The sequence below is a fragment of the Lineus longissimus genome, chromosome 16, assembly GCF_910592395.1.
Source record: "Lineus longissimus chromosome 16, tnLinLong1.2, whole genome shotgun sequence".
NCBI lineage: Eukaryota > Metazoa > Nemertea > Pilidiophora > Heteronemertea > Lineidae > Lineus > Lineus longissimus.
In genome coordinates, this window is record NC_088323.1 from 3339437 (window position 1) to 3355717 (window position 16281).

General features: G+C 40.8%; 1 protein-coding gene across 3 annotated transcripts; it reads left to right on the forward strand.

The window, feature by feature from the left end:
- Positions 1 to 2: 2 nt before the first annotated feature.
- Positions 3 to 15996, forward strand: LOC135500644 (kinesin-like protein KIF28P). 3 transcript variants are annotated; one of them, XM_064792214.1, is made up of 24 exons: positions 3 to 56; positions 2433 to 2627; positions 2756 to 2888; positions 3134 to 3252; positions 3533 to 3723; positions 3902 to 4006; positions 4359 to 4492; positions 5406 to 5476; positions 5645 to 5705; positions 5909 to 6085; positions 6278 to 6393; positions 6688 to 6866; positions 7067 to 7195; positions 7344 to 7519; positions 7806 to 7954; positions 8238 to 8372; positions 8627 to 8845; positions 10192 to 10260; positions 10542 to 10664; positions 10923 to 11066; positions 11287 to 11310; positions 13071 to 13145; positions 13356 to 13412; positions 15572 to 15996. In XM_064792214.1, the coding sequence occupies exons 1-24, from the start codon at positions 15 to 17 to the stop codon at positions 15701 to 15703; spliced, it is 2955 nt and encodes a 984-aa protein (XP_064648284.1). In that variant the 5' UTR covers positions 3 to 14; the 3' UTR covers positions 15704 to 15996. The 3 variants fall into 3 exon arrangements, with proteins under 3 accessions (XP_064648284.1, XP_064648286.1, XP_064648285.1); XM_064792216.1 differs by having other exon boundaries at positions 13356 to 13460; positions 15572 to 15711; XM_064792215.1 differs by lacking the exon at positions 11287 to 11310.
- The last annotated feature ends 285 nt before the right edge of the window (positions 15997 to 16281 follow it).

A 16281-nucleotide genomic window follows, 5' to 3' on the forward strand; every position in this document is an offset into this window, starting at 1 on the left:
AAATAGTTTACAATATGGCTGAATCTGTAAAAGTTGCGGTGCGAGTTCGCCCATTTATATCCTTTTCGTTATTAATCGTGCAAATTATTTCAGGATGATTGTTATGAGTTGTGAGATAATTACATAGTGATTGGATTACAAGTGTTGGTATTGTGTTTTTTGTCGCAGTTTTAGTGTATGCAGTGATTGAAGTCGGTAGCTAAGACCCGCTACAATGTATTTGTTTATATGTGACCGGTGTGAAGGGAAATCTGTCACTCTGTAGAAATAGTCCGCGAATTCTTGTTTGCTCAATGATTGTTCTGGGATTTATTACCTGATGTATTTTTGTTCATTTGGACCACACGTTATTTCCGTGGGCGTTTCATGCGGCATGACTAGTAATGATGATACTGCCTAATATAATAGGGGGCCTACACCAGTGACCAGTACCCGGTAGGTAGGTAGTATGGAATGATCCCAATCCAAAATCTCGCTTTACCATTAAGAGTTACCTGTGGTAAAAGTGCTTAATTCAATGTCTCATCTCCTGGTGTGTAGGAAGGTCAATGGAATAACTGCCTAAGTCAAGCTTGTGACTTAAGCAGATTTACATTATACCTTAATCGAATAAATGTGACTTAGGCAGTTTTACATCATGAAATAACTGTCTAGGTGTATATGTTTTTGTTCTTTCAAATAGCACGTGAGCGGTTTTTTTTGCTAGCATGTGCTCACAAATAAGTTACGTTTTGTTTGATCACACCCCAGTATGACATTCTATCTGATACATTATCAATATCAATGTCCGACAACTAGTGTTGAATCCATTGCATAGTGGTCACCTATAGATGTATTGATTACCGGTGCAGTTTTGTACCAGTGATGTTATGATTTCACAATCACCAATAAATACCATTGGGAGAAATAGGCATTGCATGTAGCTACACTCCGAATGCATTGGACCGGCCTCGAGACCAAATTGGATGACACGATGGGCTGCCCAGAGTCTGCATATAGCAAGCACTCAGCTCTTTCAGCAAGGCCTCAAACTCCCAAGGAAAAAATGATGTGTAGACATCTGACATTGCTGAAACACACGTTCATAAAGTGTATAAAAGAAATTACAGAAATGTTCAGTCTTGGTATTCACAGGACGTTAGTGTGTATCTTAAACTATTGGCCAACAAGTACCATGTAAAATGACCCTTCTGTTCAGTGCAGCTTTTATGTACGAGTCACACTTATCGAGCCACTAAATCAAGCAATAAAAATATTCTAAGAAAATATTGTGATGATTTATGCAAGAGTGTTCGTGGCCATATACACACCAATAAACAGACCATTGCGAACAAATATCGGCTGACGTCTTGTTGTATTACTCATGTGATATTTCTAATAGTGTTGTTCCTTTGAATTCTAGCTGATCAGGTCTTGGGTGTTAACTTCGTTTTCTAAAGGCCTTAGAAATTACCACTTCTAGTAGAGAACTGGATTTAGGAGTATCGATGGATAGCTTTATTTGAATAAAATGCACTCTATAATCTAATGAGTGTGATACAAGTAATCTGCAGGGGATATTGTCATATTGGGAGGTTGCCGTGTTGTAACTGGAATACTCCGTCGTGATGAATCCGTCTCCGTAAACGATAGCGAATGAAGTCTCGGTAGAGAAACATGATCAGATGATGAGAAACACAGATATCTCTTTTACGTATTCTCCATCTGAATTCCGCAGAATAAGTGGTTACATGTCAGCTGACATTTGATATACCGTTCCAGCACTTTACAACTACGTTACAAGTTCAGAGAGAGAGACGGGCAATTAGGTGTTACTGGCTTGCTTGACTTTCCCCCATGTGCAGAATCACGTTACATCTGTAGCGGGTCACCACGTGACCAAGCTCATTCGTGATTGGTCACTTTGAAAAGAAAGTAGTACCTAGCCACAAGATTGACTCTTAATTGATTTAATTATCTCCACCAAGATAGCGCTCGTGCGTTGTCACGGAAACGACCTCAATGATCTCAATGATCTCAATAACAGGAATAGTTTAGAATGGCGGGAAATAACCTGAGTGCAAAGTGGAAAACACATTAGAGAGGTTTAGCACATTTATTATACAACAATATCTTGCCAAGTGAACTTGGCGAGAGGGTTTACCAAATTTATGAAATTTCTAGAAAAAGTCATGTAATGAATTCAGTCGAAACAAAAGTATTTCCATTTGGTTGACAACACATCTATTCATTACACTCTAGACCTGGTGAACTTTCAAAGAGAGATGACGTCAACATACAAACTGCACCATGAAAATTATGTAGCATACATGTAGTTTATCGGGGCCTTGAGGAACAATCATGAAATTCCTCACTTCGGAATATCATTTAATGTCCACATGTTAATGTAATCACCTTGATACTTTCAAAATGTGTTCCTTAACCACGCTCACAATTCGCGCGAGATAGCGCGTAAGGCGACCCTCATCATTGGCATGAGTGGTCAGCAGACGACTATAAAGGATCCAGAGCAACCAAAAGCAGAACCCAAGAAATTTGCATTTGACTACTCGTATTGGTCACATGACGGCTTCAAAGAAGACGCCAACGGATATTTACAGCCCACTGCAGCCAAATACTGTGATCAGGTGAGTACAATTGCATGTGAAATATAAATGTACTGTAGATGACATTACTGAAAAGATGACATTTAGTTTGCCATCATTGCAAGGCATTTCATTTTTGTTGGTACATTTTTGCATTCTACTCATTGCAGCATAAAGTGTTCCAAGATCTCGGAATTGGTGTGCTTGACAATGCATGGAAGGGCTACAACTGCTCCTTATTTGCCTATGGTCAGACGGGCAGTGGCAAATCCTACTCAATGGTCGGTTATGGCGCTAACAAAGGTATTTGCAAATAGTTCAGGCAGTCCCCCCCCCCCTTGAATAGTTTTCAAAAAATGCGATCACACTAATTTGTCATTTTAATAATTTCATGGAAAATACATGATAATTTTGCAGATTTTGGGTTTTTAGCACCACTTGCCGTTAGCTATTGTTTTCAAAATTTTTCAAATTACTAGGGATCAGCCAAGGTAATGGTATTGTCACACAAATAGATCTGAGAAACAAATTTCAACTTTTTTTCTTAGGTATTGTGCCCGTTTCGTGTGAGGAACTTTTCAAGAGAATTAATGAGAAAAGGAAGTCGGCTGCCGAGGGAGAGGAGTATCAGTGTACGTTCAGTATGATGGAAATCTACAATGAACAGGTTCGTGAGTTTACTCTTCATCTGGTGGGTCGGCCTCTCTGCTTGCCGTCAAAGTCCCTGGTTTAAACCTCAAAAGCACAGTCTATGCGAGGCTCGTGGCAGGTCTCTGAGCTAGTCTTTGTGTAACTTGCCTTACTCCACCCTTGCTTTTTCATGTGGGTTCTGGTCAGAAATGTCAAAGTTGTAGCGCTGATTTAGCAGCTCATCTTAGTCCTACTGAAAGATTTCAAGTAAGATGATAACCGTGAGCTATTATTTGAAGCTTTGCTTTTGACTACAGGTCCGCGATCTGCTCAACCCAAAAGGTGCCAAGGCTGGTGGACTCAAGGTTAGGCAGCATCCGTCAAAGGGTTTTTATGTGGATCAGATGACTGTCTCTCCCGTCGATAGTTACGCAGATATCGATGCCAAGATCACTGAAGGTACCAAAAACAGGACAGTCGCTGCTACAAACATGAACGCCACAAGCAGGTAAGTCGAACACCAGAGCTTGACATCCGTTTGTCATCACAGCCACTGTCATGCTGTAGCTCGGTAAAAGTTCTCATATCTATGAGAAAAGGATTTTTAGGGATTCCACATTTTTTGGTTCTATACATATGTACAGTTAAGGCTTACGAGTCACGGCCAGATTTTCTTCATATTTCAGTCGGGCCCACACTATTGTGACAGTGAATTTTACTCAGAAGAATAAAGAAAGTGGACAGAGCATGACCAAGACTTCATCCATCAACTTGGTGGATTTAGCTGGAAGGTAAGTGGGGTGTCCTAGAGCATCAAGGGGAGTCCTTTGAGATTGGTGTTATTTTAGCTCACCAATATGGTGAGTTTGAGAGACAATAGTGATGTAGTATAGTAGTTCTGCAAAAACAGTGGCACAGTTCTCAACAGATGACCTCTGACATCTAATTTCCGTCTGATGGTTTCGTGGACAAGCCTACCACTTTTAACTACCATCATGTCACTAACCACATATAAGTACAGCCTGCACTGAAATATGAAACTTTAGGATTCGTATAAAACAAACTCCAAGAATCTGTTGAAAACATTCAAGAGGCTAAATTGCATGAACAAAAGTCTTATTAGAATCGTTCTTTTCCCGACAGTGAGAGGGCCGATTCAACGGGAGCAACAGGTGATCGTCTCAAAGAGGGCTCCATGATCAACCAGTCGCTTAGCACCCTTGGTAATGTCATCAAAGCCCTGGCTGATCTCTCTATGGGAAAATCGAAAACACAAGGTAGGTTCTCTTCTTTGGTTCCCGGTTTGGTTTTCATTGATCAGATAGGTTTAGAAATATTGAGTCAACTGCCAAGAACGACGGGGGCCGGGGGGGGGGGGGGCTAGGACCACTACAAGAATATGGGACAACTGCATATTAATATGGGACAGTGCATATTTTGAACATGTTTTAGTATTCTCCCAGGTAGCTTATCGGTGAACCTCCAGCCAGCTTTGCTGTGAGTTTCCAGTGCTGCAATGCATGGCAGGAATGAGCAACTGTACAATGTAGAAATAAGTTAAAAACACAAAAGTAGATTGCCTTGGTGCTGGTTCCGTTATGTTTTTTATGTATGTACAGGCACTCTCCTCGACTCCAGCACATGTATATTCTATATAAATTTTATGGAAATATTTCCAACTTTCAGGAGGAAAAAAAACCAAAGCAAAAATAGTTGGTAAATGTGTGCTTTTATGCAATTTCATGATCACGTTGTTGCTGTGGCTCATGCCAACAAAGTCTGTTTAGTCATGATGTCACCCTTTTCATCACGATTATACTTCACTCTTTATTTTGAGTGATTTCAAGCATTCAGTGCAGGTTTATGTTTGGTGTGCTTTTCTTTATTTGAGAGAAAGATCAAAGATGTTTTCATCAATCCTGTTGTTTGAGGGTTCAACTCTTTCTCTAGACTTCATATGAAGAGAATTTCACTGCTCACCTTTTGCACCATTTTAAAGGGTGGCTGTGGGTATAGGAGGTAAGGTGTAAAGTTCATAGTCTTCAGGTGACTGGTAGTGGTATGCAAAGGAATCAGGTGCATTTTACTTTCAAAAAAGGATCAAGTGCTTCTTGTTGTTATCGTGGTCATTGTAGACTCTTATGCAGTCCATTTCGTCATCGTGATATTTCATGCTTTAACAAATTTCAGTGCCTTACCGTGACTCGGTCCTTACCAAACTGTTGAAGAACGCCCTTGGAGGAAACAGTAAAACCGTTATGGTAAGTGTATCATTGTCTCTCCCTGTGCATGTATAAAAGAACCCTGTGGAGATTTCCCTCTCCAGCCTAGCGGTTGGTCAATGTGGAGAATCGATAGGAAATCATGCTATTGTTTCATGTGGTCATCTTCAAAATTTTCTGAAATGTTTTTTTTCCATTACTTTATAGATAGCGGCCTTGAGCCCTGCTGACATCAACTTTGATGAAACATTGTCAACACTCAGGTTCGGTAAGTGCTCATTGCATGTTTCTGCTACATTTGTGTGCTACAGTATGTACACGCTGTGAATATAGTTCTGATGTTTCTTTGAAGTTAAAGCTTCCTGGCTCTATATATGAACTCCCTTTAACACCGCAGTTGTTGGTGTCTATACAAAATCATACTATTTCTACATGTGGTCATCTTCAGAAATTTCCTTTTTTCCATTCTAGCTGACCGAGCAAAGGCTATCAAAACAAAGGCTGTGGTGAACGAGAGTCCCACTGATAAACTGATCAGGGAGCTGAGGGAGGAAAATCTGAAACTGATGGAGATGTTAAAGAGCGGTGGTGTCATGGCAGCGCCAGATGCTGGCGCGTCGGCTGCTGCCGGCGGATACACAGAAGAAGGTAATTGTCATATCTGTCTTCCCAATTTGTTTGACTTGCATTCCAGTCTCCTCCAACATTGTAACCGAATCGAGTTGAGATCTGCCAGACACTGACAATAGAGTGTATTCCTCTGTCAAATTAAAGCTAATTGCTAAATGAATGCCTAGGAAAAAAGGTCAATTAAAGACTGAAAATGTTTTAAAATTGCAGAGGTTGCTGAAATGAAGCGTGAAATGGAGGAAGCAATGAAGAAGAACAGTGAGGATTTGGATCAAATGAAGAAGACTTGGGAAGAACAGATGAAGAAAGAAATGGAGGAAAATAAGGTAAGGCAGTGAACTGCCCCATGCAGAGTTTGTTTTTGTGGAAGTATGCCTCCACTCCAAAGTGAATACAGTATCTCTGTCCCTGAACATAAACCCCCGAGACATTTCCCCTCATTGGCTGTGTCGTGTTCATACCACTCTTCAAACTACTACCAACATGCTCCTAAGAGGACTCGTGGAATGATTCGTCCCTCAATAGATGATTTACTCCAGAAATATTAAAATCACCTGCATCTCATAGTCATAGTCGATTTTGAGAAATTACTCAATACTTTAAGTTCTCTTCATATTCAGGGCAAAGCCGAAATTGGAAAGAAAGAACAAGAAAAAAAAAAGACCACACCTTATTTGTGGAATTTGAATGAGGATCCGAGTCTTACGAACATGATCACACACATCATTGAGAATGGCAAGACACGTGTTGGCACCCCTGCGGCTGATCCAGCTGCTAACATCATACTCAAGGGATTGAGGTAGGTATTGCTGAGCAGCTGCAGCTTGCTAGAGAAGTATATCAGCGGTTTGGGCCATTTGGTACATTGATAAAGTACTTTGATAAAGAAGGATGGATTTTTCAGATGGAAATCAAAATTGACGGCAGAAACAAAACGTACGTGCCACAGCTCTCTGCAGATCTTGAACTCGATACATTTGTTTTTTCTGTTGTTTTCAGTATTCAGAAGGAACATGCCATCATTATAAACAAGAATGGCACCGTGACAATTAAACCTTGCTCAGGAGCACAACTCATGATCAACGGTCAGGCGGTGAAGGGGGAGACTTTACTTCATCACAATGACAGGTAGGTTTGAAGGCTAAAAAACAATGCAAGTATCGACCCAACCTTAGTTGCTGGATTCAAACTTGATCTATGCAGATCCGGTTTCTTTTCTGCTAACTTTGTCTCCTTTCACCATTGCATACATTGTATCCCAATTTGTCTTCTTCAGAGTGTTATTTGGATCTTCTCAATTCTATATCTTCCACCACCCGAAAGAACTTGCCAAACTCGCCAAGAAGAAAGGCAAAATTGAAGCAATGACGTTTGAGGATGCTCAGCAGGAAATTGCTCAGAATTCTGGGATGTTGGCCGCTGCAGGTGGAGGAAAGGCTGGTCAGAAGAAAGGTAAAGAAAAGAGAACGACTTGGTATATTCTGTCTGATGTGATATGGGTCGGAAAATCGACTGTCGTTCCCTGAGCACAGGCCAGGACTGGGTCAAAGCCTGAGTTGTGTCACTGCCATTATCCCCTCTCATCCAAGCTCAGTCCACAACTTCGGCAGGTACCAGATGAGCAGTATGTATCTGTCTGTCCAGTTGAGTTTGGCTGTGGTGGCTTTTATCACCTCCTTGTTGACCTCCCTCAGTGTAAGTCATGAAGTCACGTTCCTTCCATGTTTCCCACTTTCAGAGGATCTCCTCCTCCAAGAAGACCTTGTCACCATACTACCGATGTTGAATGAAGCAAACGCCATGTCCGAGGAACTGGACAAGAAGGTCAAGTTTGAGTGTGCCCTCATTTCACCGCAGGCACGAGGCCTGAGAGAAGGCAGGACAGAGGTAAGACCCTTTTTGCTACTTCTTTGAAGGACAAATTCATGCTCCTGTTAAGGTGTTTTTCATATCGTTCTGGCGAAAGGTACTTAGTTGAACTCAGGAATGTGACAAGATCACATTTACCCAAAGATAGTGGTGTTGCACAGCGCGAGATTAACCAATGTTCTTTCATGCAGTCAACTAAAGCCGGTCAACTATGATACGGGCTGCCCAGGGCTGTGTAACATTACTATTTGTGATCACACAATTACAATTCGGTCCAGATTGTCACTTGTGTTTTTTACAGGTGAAAGTAAAGATGGTTAACATGGAGACGGGCAATGAGTGGATGTGGGACAGAATCAAGTTCATCAACAGGAAGTACCTCATGCAAGAGATGTACCAGAACTACGTGCAGGGAGGAGAATGGGATGTACCAAGGGTATGACATGGCATTCATTGTCTGACTGCTGGACATTTTACATCATTTCGATACACTTTGTATTATTGTCCAGGTTAGAACAGAATGTGAAAAGCTCAGTGGAACTTCAGCCAATCAACACTCCTTAAATTCTGAAAGTCAAGGGATCCATCTGCCTTTAGAGGTAGTGTGGCTCGCATGTGCAATTTCAAGACGATCTATATGTGGGGCAGTTGTTGGTAGGCCCTACTTTAATCATTTCTCTCTTGTTGCAGGACCAAGATCCATTCTGGGAACCTGTCGACACAGACCTTCTCATCGGTTCCGTCCACGTCTACCTTCAGTCCATCGGTTACCTCATTGAAGTGGAAGAAAATCTGACGATCACCGATTTCAAGGGGAATGAACAAGGTCATATGGTTGTGGAGATTCGACCGTGCAATAAGCAGTGGGCTGATCTTGATGATGAATTTGTTGACGATCCTATTGAACTCGTAAGTGTCCCTACAGTCACACGTGGACACCACTTTATTCAATCCCTCCCTTCACTGTTTGACAACATCATTTTAGGCCATGATAATGAAGGTTATAGATTGGTGTCCGGACAATATGAAAAACACACGAGGCTTTTTTCCATTATTCATTATTCATTAATTTTCTTATCCAATTTAACATCATATGGTCGAGGCTGGGCCATGTTGGCTTCCTCCATCTATCTTCCTCCATCTAGTCATCTTCCTCCATCTAGTCATCTTCCTCCATCTACACCGCTCTCTTTATAATTCTAGGCTTCCCCAAATAGCCTACTCTTTCCCATCATTAGAAATCTCCAAAAGAATCGAACCCATTGCCAAGCACTACACCACTCTGTCCCAAATGATCAGAAATCCCCCAAATCGAACCCATGACCAAGCACTACACCACTCTTCCCCTATCATCAGAACTCCCCTAAGAATCGAATCCACGTCCAAGCACGATTCAATCTCCTTGACGGGCCTGACATGAGAAAGCACGTGGAGACCATGAATAGTCCCGTGTAAACTAGACGAAAACGCCCACGAAATTGTCATCAGCACACGCATGTTTGATCTGTCAAATATCACGTTCTGATCACGCCATCAGTATCCCACATTTCATGACATGAAATATTTATGAGCAAGAAGTATAACATCAGAATTATTTTTACAATTCAAACGAGTGTTCTTGGAGAAAATCACGATTGAAAATGACCTCCCGTGGTCTTCAGGAAATCGAAAAATCGACACGTTTGGTTCCTCAACTATCCGCTAGGAGCACCAAACCGACACGCCGCAGCGGACGCGGTAACAGAGCTCTAGGCCAATCCCATTGGTCGACACAACGAGTGTTCGGCAATCTTCGCCAATGTTCGTTTTCTCTTCGGGATTAACGGTATAAATTATTGATCGATGTTGTCTGGTCCCCTGCCCTCGATACGGGCGGAGAGGACACTTTACTACGACAGCAAGAGTTATTAGCCCGGATTATATGATCGATGTCGCATGGCATGCATGGCGGCCCCGACACATGAGAAATGTGAGTGTGGTCGAGCAATGATCGGGTTACCTGAACCAGACCATTGATACATAATAGGTACAGATTTAAGTGTAAATTTGATCGTTTTTCAATGAAAGATTGTGGAAGATGCTTTTGTTTAATGAAAGTGTTTTTTTTGTGCAAATATATAAAGGCCTTATGAAACTTTAGGAGCATGCTGGCGGTGGACGCAAATCTATAACCTCCATTCTCATGGACTTAAAAAAATCAGTTTAACTTTAATTCAAGCTTCTGTTCATGATGAAAATGTTTCATTTCACTTCAGGTCGGCAAAGATCTTTACTTCAAGTTGAAGATTCAAAACATCCTGGGGCTGCCTGCCAAATTTGGTTCTGTAAGTATTATTCGACAAAGGTTACATTAAATTGTGATAGTAAAGTTAGTCCCACGAGACAATAGTAGGCCTATTGTATTAGTCCTACCCTTTGGTGTAATGCAGCAGCCCATGTAAACCAATTTCCCCCATCTCTTTTATCTGTGGTTGTTCCCTGGCTGACGCTACTAATTGCTTGCACAGGGCAGAGCACACTGGCAGTAAGTATAAGGTGACACCAATACTTTGTCGAGTAGTTCTAGATAATATATGGCTTTAATACTGTACTATTTTCGTTTCAGAGTTATTGTAAATTTAGGTTTTATCTCGATGAGAAAGAATCCAGTACAAAAATCGTTGCCGGGACGATAAATCCAAACTTCGATTATGAGAAAAACTACGGTTTTAATCCAGTAACTGAACAGGTAAGTTTCAATACTTAGCACTTGTAACTCTGGGAAATATTGTTAGATTACTTCCAAAGCTTTTGCGTCTCCTTGCCATCTGATCCTGTTCATGGTTGTTGTTGGTGTCAATAGGTGGTGTAGATTCAAGTTGGAAGTGCGGCCGACCCCCACATTTGTGGTGTTCATACAGTTCTGTGACAAGGTTCTTGTAGTTGAGTGTTTGCAGACTTGATCCGAAGGAGGAGAGCTTGTTCATTTCCAATGTTTTCATTTCAGTTGATCAACTACCTCGCCAACAACCCACTTGTCATCGAAGTCTGGGGCAAACAGAAGGAGGAGGGCGACAAGCGAGGGAAGGGCGCCGGCAATACTAAACAGCTCATGTCTCGCGAGAAAACAATGGTCATGGGAACCAAACAGGTTGGTAAAATTAAAGCTCACGTGAACGCATTTGTGAAAACGTAAAAATTTGATTCAATCAACCTAACTTTCACATGACAAATAGAACGACTTTGTAATATTTGCTGGATGACATTTTTATTTCAAAGCTGCTTTGATTAGTATAAGATTCTGATTACTGTCGGCCATACTTTCACTGAATATGACATATGATACATGTACTTCATCATCTTAATATTAGGGTGGAAAACAAACTGATGATTTGGTGAGTGTAGATCCGATCACATGTCCACTACAGTTTTGTAGATTTCACTTTTTTAGAGGATTCTGGCCAGCTGTAAATAGGGACAGCACATTTTGCATCTTTCAACGAGGCACTTCTCACTCCACCCAAAAAACTCTATTCTATCATTTCGTGTCAGAAAAATGTGAGGTGGCCTCATCAAGGTGCCAATTGTGCTCACTGTCTAATCTGAACAATCAACTTAATGTGGGTGATCCAGCAGTTTCCCGTACCGCCCTCGTTTCGTTCCTGCATTCTTCCCGGCAAAGTTCCCAACAGGTTCTATCATGATGTCACATTGCTGCGTCATTTACTCCCGTCACATTCGGTGGATCACCCACGTTAAGCTGAATATTGTCTCAGTTGTTTGGCAAAAGAACTCCTGTGTTTATCAGTGTGAATGCTGGAATTTCAAAATATTATCTCACGATGTTCAGTGTGTTGCACACGCATGCATTCGTGCGCTATAGCACGCTCAATTGAGGGAGATTTCTGCATGAGAATCTTCCCCATCATTATAACTCTGATCCGTGGTGAAAGATCAAAGCCTAAAAGAGAATATTCTCATCTAAATCCTCAGTTCTTCTGCCTGGCTAAAAGCATCACCATGTCACGCCCTCAGCCGACAATACATTCTACATACATGTATATACATGTAGCTTTCGCTCAGTAGAAGTAGATCACGGGACAATTGTCAGCCTTCGAGCTTATTGTTATGACTTCAAGATGCCAGTGCTTTGTATGTGAGCCATTAAGTCAAATCACAAATTTTATGGGAAATAAATCGGTATCAGAAAGACGATAGTACCCCGGGTTCGGTAAGAGATCTGTCATTTTCAAGAGATAGTCCCCTTTTAGACACTTCAGGCAGAACTTGAGCATTCTTTTTTTCACTCATTTACATGATTGACCTAAAGCTGTGATGGAGGAGAGACCTCTATGAGTGACGATGTGTAACCTAATCTGACCAAATGGCTCTAGCCCATTGACACTCTTTAAATCTTTCTTGACTAAATCTTCAGTTTGTTTCAGGAAAGTATACCAATAACAAAACTATTTTCGGACTATCGTCAAACTATTTCAAACTGTTTGAGTCAAATACAAAACTTGTGCAGCCTCAAAACTTTCAAATACTATAAACTTTTCTATCTGTAGGTCAAAGAGCAACAGCAGGTATGGGCATGTTTCCTTCTAACCCATTGAATTATTCATGTTATTGTAACCTACTGTTGAACTATTCACCATAACTGGAATTGTGGATTTTACATAACCGCCCCAGAGAATCAAAATCTTGAACACCGAGCATTGCCAGGCAAATCTAAGTTCCGAGCATCATATAAGGGTGATAGTAACCCTTCCTAACAAAATTATTCCCAGTCTTTCTTAAAGAGCAGTCAACAGACACCCATGTACCCCCTCACACTCAGAAACCACGAACACCCACCCATTCCTGCTACCTTAGGCCAAATACTTCTGGATAATTTAGGCCTTTATATTAGAACAATATCATCAGTGACATCATGGTTTGTGGAGCAAACATTTCAATGACGATTAAATGATGACGATGAATATTTAGGTGTATGTCTTTAGTCCTTATAACCTCTTACACCCATCCTGTCCAGTTTCTTTTTCTGCATTTGAGTCCAGTCCTTTTTCACATACACTGAAGGCTAGATGATATCAGACTAAAAAAACCCGAAACTTTTAACTTTTCATGAAATGTGTTGTTGCTTTTGTTTTAGGATGAAGCGAAGTATAAGATGAATGTGGAGCTTAATACATTGAGGAAAAGAGCAGAGAGAGCAGAACTCAAAGTGGTGAGTCGGAGGTGTAGCTAGTTTTTTGGTCGGGGAGGGGGGCAAAGGCTCTCAGGGGAGCGCAAAGTGACGCGCAGTTTGAGTCTGTCTAGTCAAGATTGTGTCTACTCAAATATATCTAAACCTCAAATGTCATATAATGATAATAATAATAATAATATAAACTGGATTTGAGATAACCTCACCGCACATTTTCCTCCCTCCTTTCAGAAAAGAGTGTGGGACATCGTGGATGCCGCCAAAAAGAACAAGCAGGACGTGATCAAGGTGAACTCCGTTTTATCACAACTGCAAGAGAAGCATTAGGAGCAGGCGGCATGTTTCTTAAAGTTTTTTACAATTAGAAGTAGTATAATAATGCCACCTCCTTATGTCCTTTAAGGGGTCATTAATGGTTATCAGCAATTTCAAAAGTGTCCGAAATGTAGGGATTAAAGGGTAGCTCTTAAAGATATAGCGTGAGACCTTCCCTTCAAGTGGTGTGTAATTGTGACTTGGAGTGAAAGTCCCACTGAAGCTAAAGCATTAGGATAACTTTTGTAAGAGCTACCCTAGAGTATGATTTGTATGCTTTAGAAAATGCTGACGACTATGGATGACTACTGTATCAGTTATGTCTGAATGCATGTGTGTTGTTGCTTTAGAGCACAATAGAGTAGTGCTTCGGGCATATTAAAGCGACACCGCATAGGATATAACCATGACGTTTAACACTACTAAGAAGTTCTGTTTACTAACTTGCATTTAAAAGTGCCAGTTTTTGATTGGCACCTGCTTGTACGCTAATCCCGAAGTGCCCTAGACTAGGACCTTAGAATATATATACCAATATATATTTAGTTGATAAGGTGCACATTTCTGTTATTGTACATGTATATGGATTAGCCTTGTGTGGCAAGTTTATCGTGTTTGTACCTAGAAAGTCCTTTTTCATGATGGAGACGAGTTAGTTTGGATATTTTCAATTTTGATATTTTCTGGGCCAAAATAAAGATTTTGCAACCATAAATACTTGCTCCATTTGTGATGTAAACACTAAACTGATACTGATATCTCCAATAGGTGAACGAAGTAGAACAAGCTTTAATTTTTAATGCGAGATTCTGGGCAGCAGTTCAGGTCGTCAAGGCGACTCGGCATAAACGTTCCGATCGGGTGAGCAGCACGACTTCCACGGCTTGCTGCATTCAGTAGTACCTGTTGAGAATAGGTACCAGAAGGTTCATTATACATCTCCGTTGTGTGTCCATTTTGGTTTCTGTTAAGCCACTTCCTCATTCCCATCTGCATGGGTAGGTCTAAAATTGAAATCAAAATGGACTATGTTAGGGAGGGGTTTGTTACATAGCTCATAGTTAATGTTGTTGTGTGAAAAACTCGATGTTTATAGTAGTAGTTGATGATATCATCAGTCACGGCAAATGACGACATCCTTTATTAGCATTCACACCTGCAACACGGTTCAAATGCAAATTTGTCTGATGAAAACTCATTGCACAATGCATCTTATTTGCACTGAGTGACAAGCTGAGTTATATATATAATATATTTCATAAACTTTTGCCGAACAGCAGCATTTTACCACAAACAATTGGTACTTTTAGGTTAGTGATGTTGGTGAATTACTTTCTCGTGATGAAGATTTTATGCCAAAAAATAACAGAGCTTCCAAGTCCTCATCCTGCTCAATCGTATAGATTCAGTGCACCTCCCTAGAGGTAGGGTCTCGTGGTGTGTCACCTCTGTATTAACTCATGAAACTGTCCAGTTGAGTTAAAAAGGTTGTGCACGTCTGTTGTTGACGCTGCAATCCTGTCACTAAAGTTTTCAAACTTAACATGTTCAACAGAGTTGATTCGAATTGTTTCCAAAATGTGACTGCACTTTTTATGTGGCCCTTCAACTGTCCTTTGAACTAAATTCGTAGATTGTGTCCCTGTGTTTTGTCAGAAACCATCATTTTCAAATCCCCCTCCCCAAGTCCACTTTCTGAACATGCTAACAAAGTCAGCATTATGATATCGCCATATAATATAATCGCCCTTGAGGTGTTTTTTTAACATTCTTGTCTGCATTTAACTGTCAACTTTTAGTTGCCAAATCTCCTTGACACGCTATCCGGTTCTTGTTGGATGTGATAAAAATCATGCTTATGATTACTATCTTCTCGTTGTTGATATCATTTAATCAATATATTCCACGGGTCAGCTCAGGTCTCTTAATTCAGCCAATTTAAATGGTGGGCAACAAAGTTGGTTCAGTTTTGATCGCATCTTGCATGAGCAAAAAGTAGAATCCTGATGACATTAAACACGCAACATTTACTCGACTCTAAGTTTGTATGGTGTTGTCTTGTCCAACGATTCTAAGGTTGGTCACTTTTGTTGAATGATGACATCTTGCTTGACTGATTCTCTGCATTCCAGGTTTCGCAGGTCGATCAAGCGCTTCGCACCCCAGCAAGATGGAAAGCTGCAGCCATGGTGATAAAGAATGTGAACATGACACGGCAAGTCAAGATGGGCAAGGAGACTTCCGCTGCTTGTGTGATACAGTAGAAGTAGACTTACACGTAGCTCGAGATGATCATAAAGATCAAACATGTTCCCCTCAAAGTTTGTTGTAAAGTGTTCAAATTTATTTTTGTAAGGGACTAGGTAATGAGACTTCCGTTTACATGAATTATATTTTTGTGCTCAGCTTCATATTGTACGTCACTATATTAAAACTGAATGCGATATTATCAAACTGCGATAAAGATACCTTGACGTTATCAGTTATTTATCATCCATCTTGTGTGCTTCTTATACAAGTCTATGTAGATCATTGAATTAAACGTATGTTCTACAGATACGAGTGTTCTCACTTACTTTTAGCATACCGGTATAACAATTCTCCTGGTTCCTACTGTGTGAGATCTTACAAGTTACCTTTTCACTATGTGAGGGCAACTCATCTTGGGTCGGATCATTTTGTACCAATGGCTATTCGGTTTGATATTGTAGTGATCCAAAATATATTGCTGGGCACATGCGAAGGTTCTTTGCCAGGCATTCTTACCCCTCAAATCACTCGAGATTTGCTTCGTTCTTCCGTCCATTGTCTGTGATTCTCAACTGCGGAGTACCGATATATT

Coding starts and splice junctions, on each gene's coding strand:
- LOC135500644 (XM_064792214.1), top strand. CDS start 15: ATGGCTGAATCTGTAAAAGTTGCGGTGCGAGTTCGCCCATTT. Junction 3,253..3,532: donor TGGAAATCTACAATGAACAG/GTTCGTGAGTTT, acceptor TTTTGACTACAG/GTCCGCGATCTGCTCAACCC. Junction 11,311..13,070: donor GAAAACAAACTGATGATTTG/GTGAGTGTAGAT, acceptor CTTTTGTTTTAG/GATGAAGCGAAGTATAAGAT.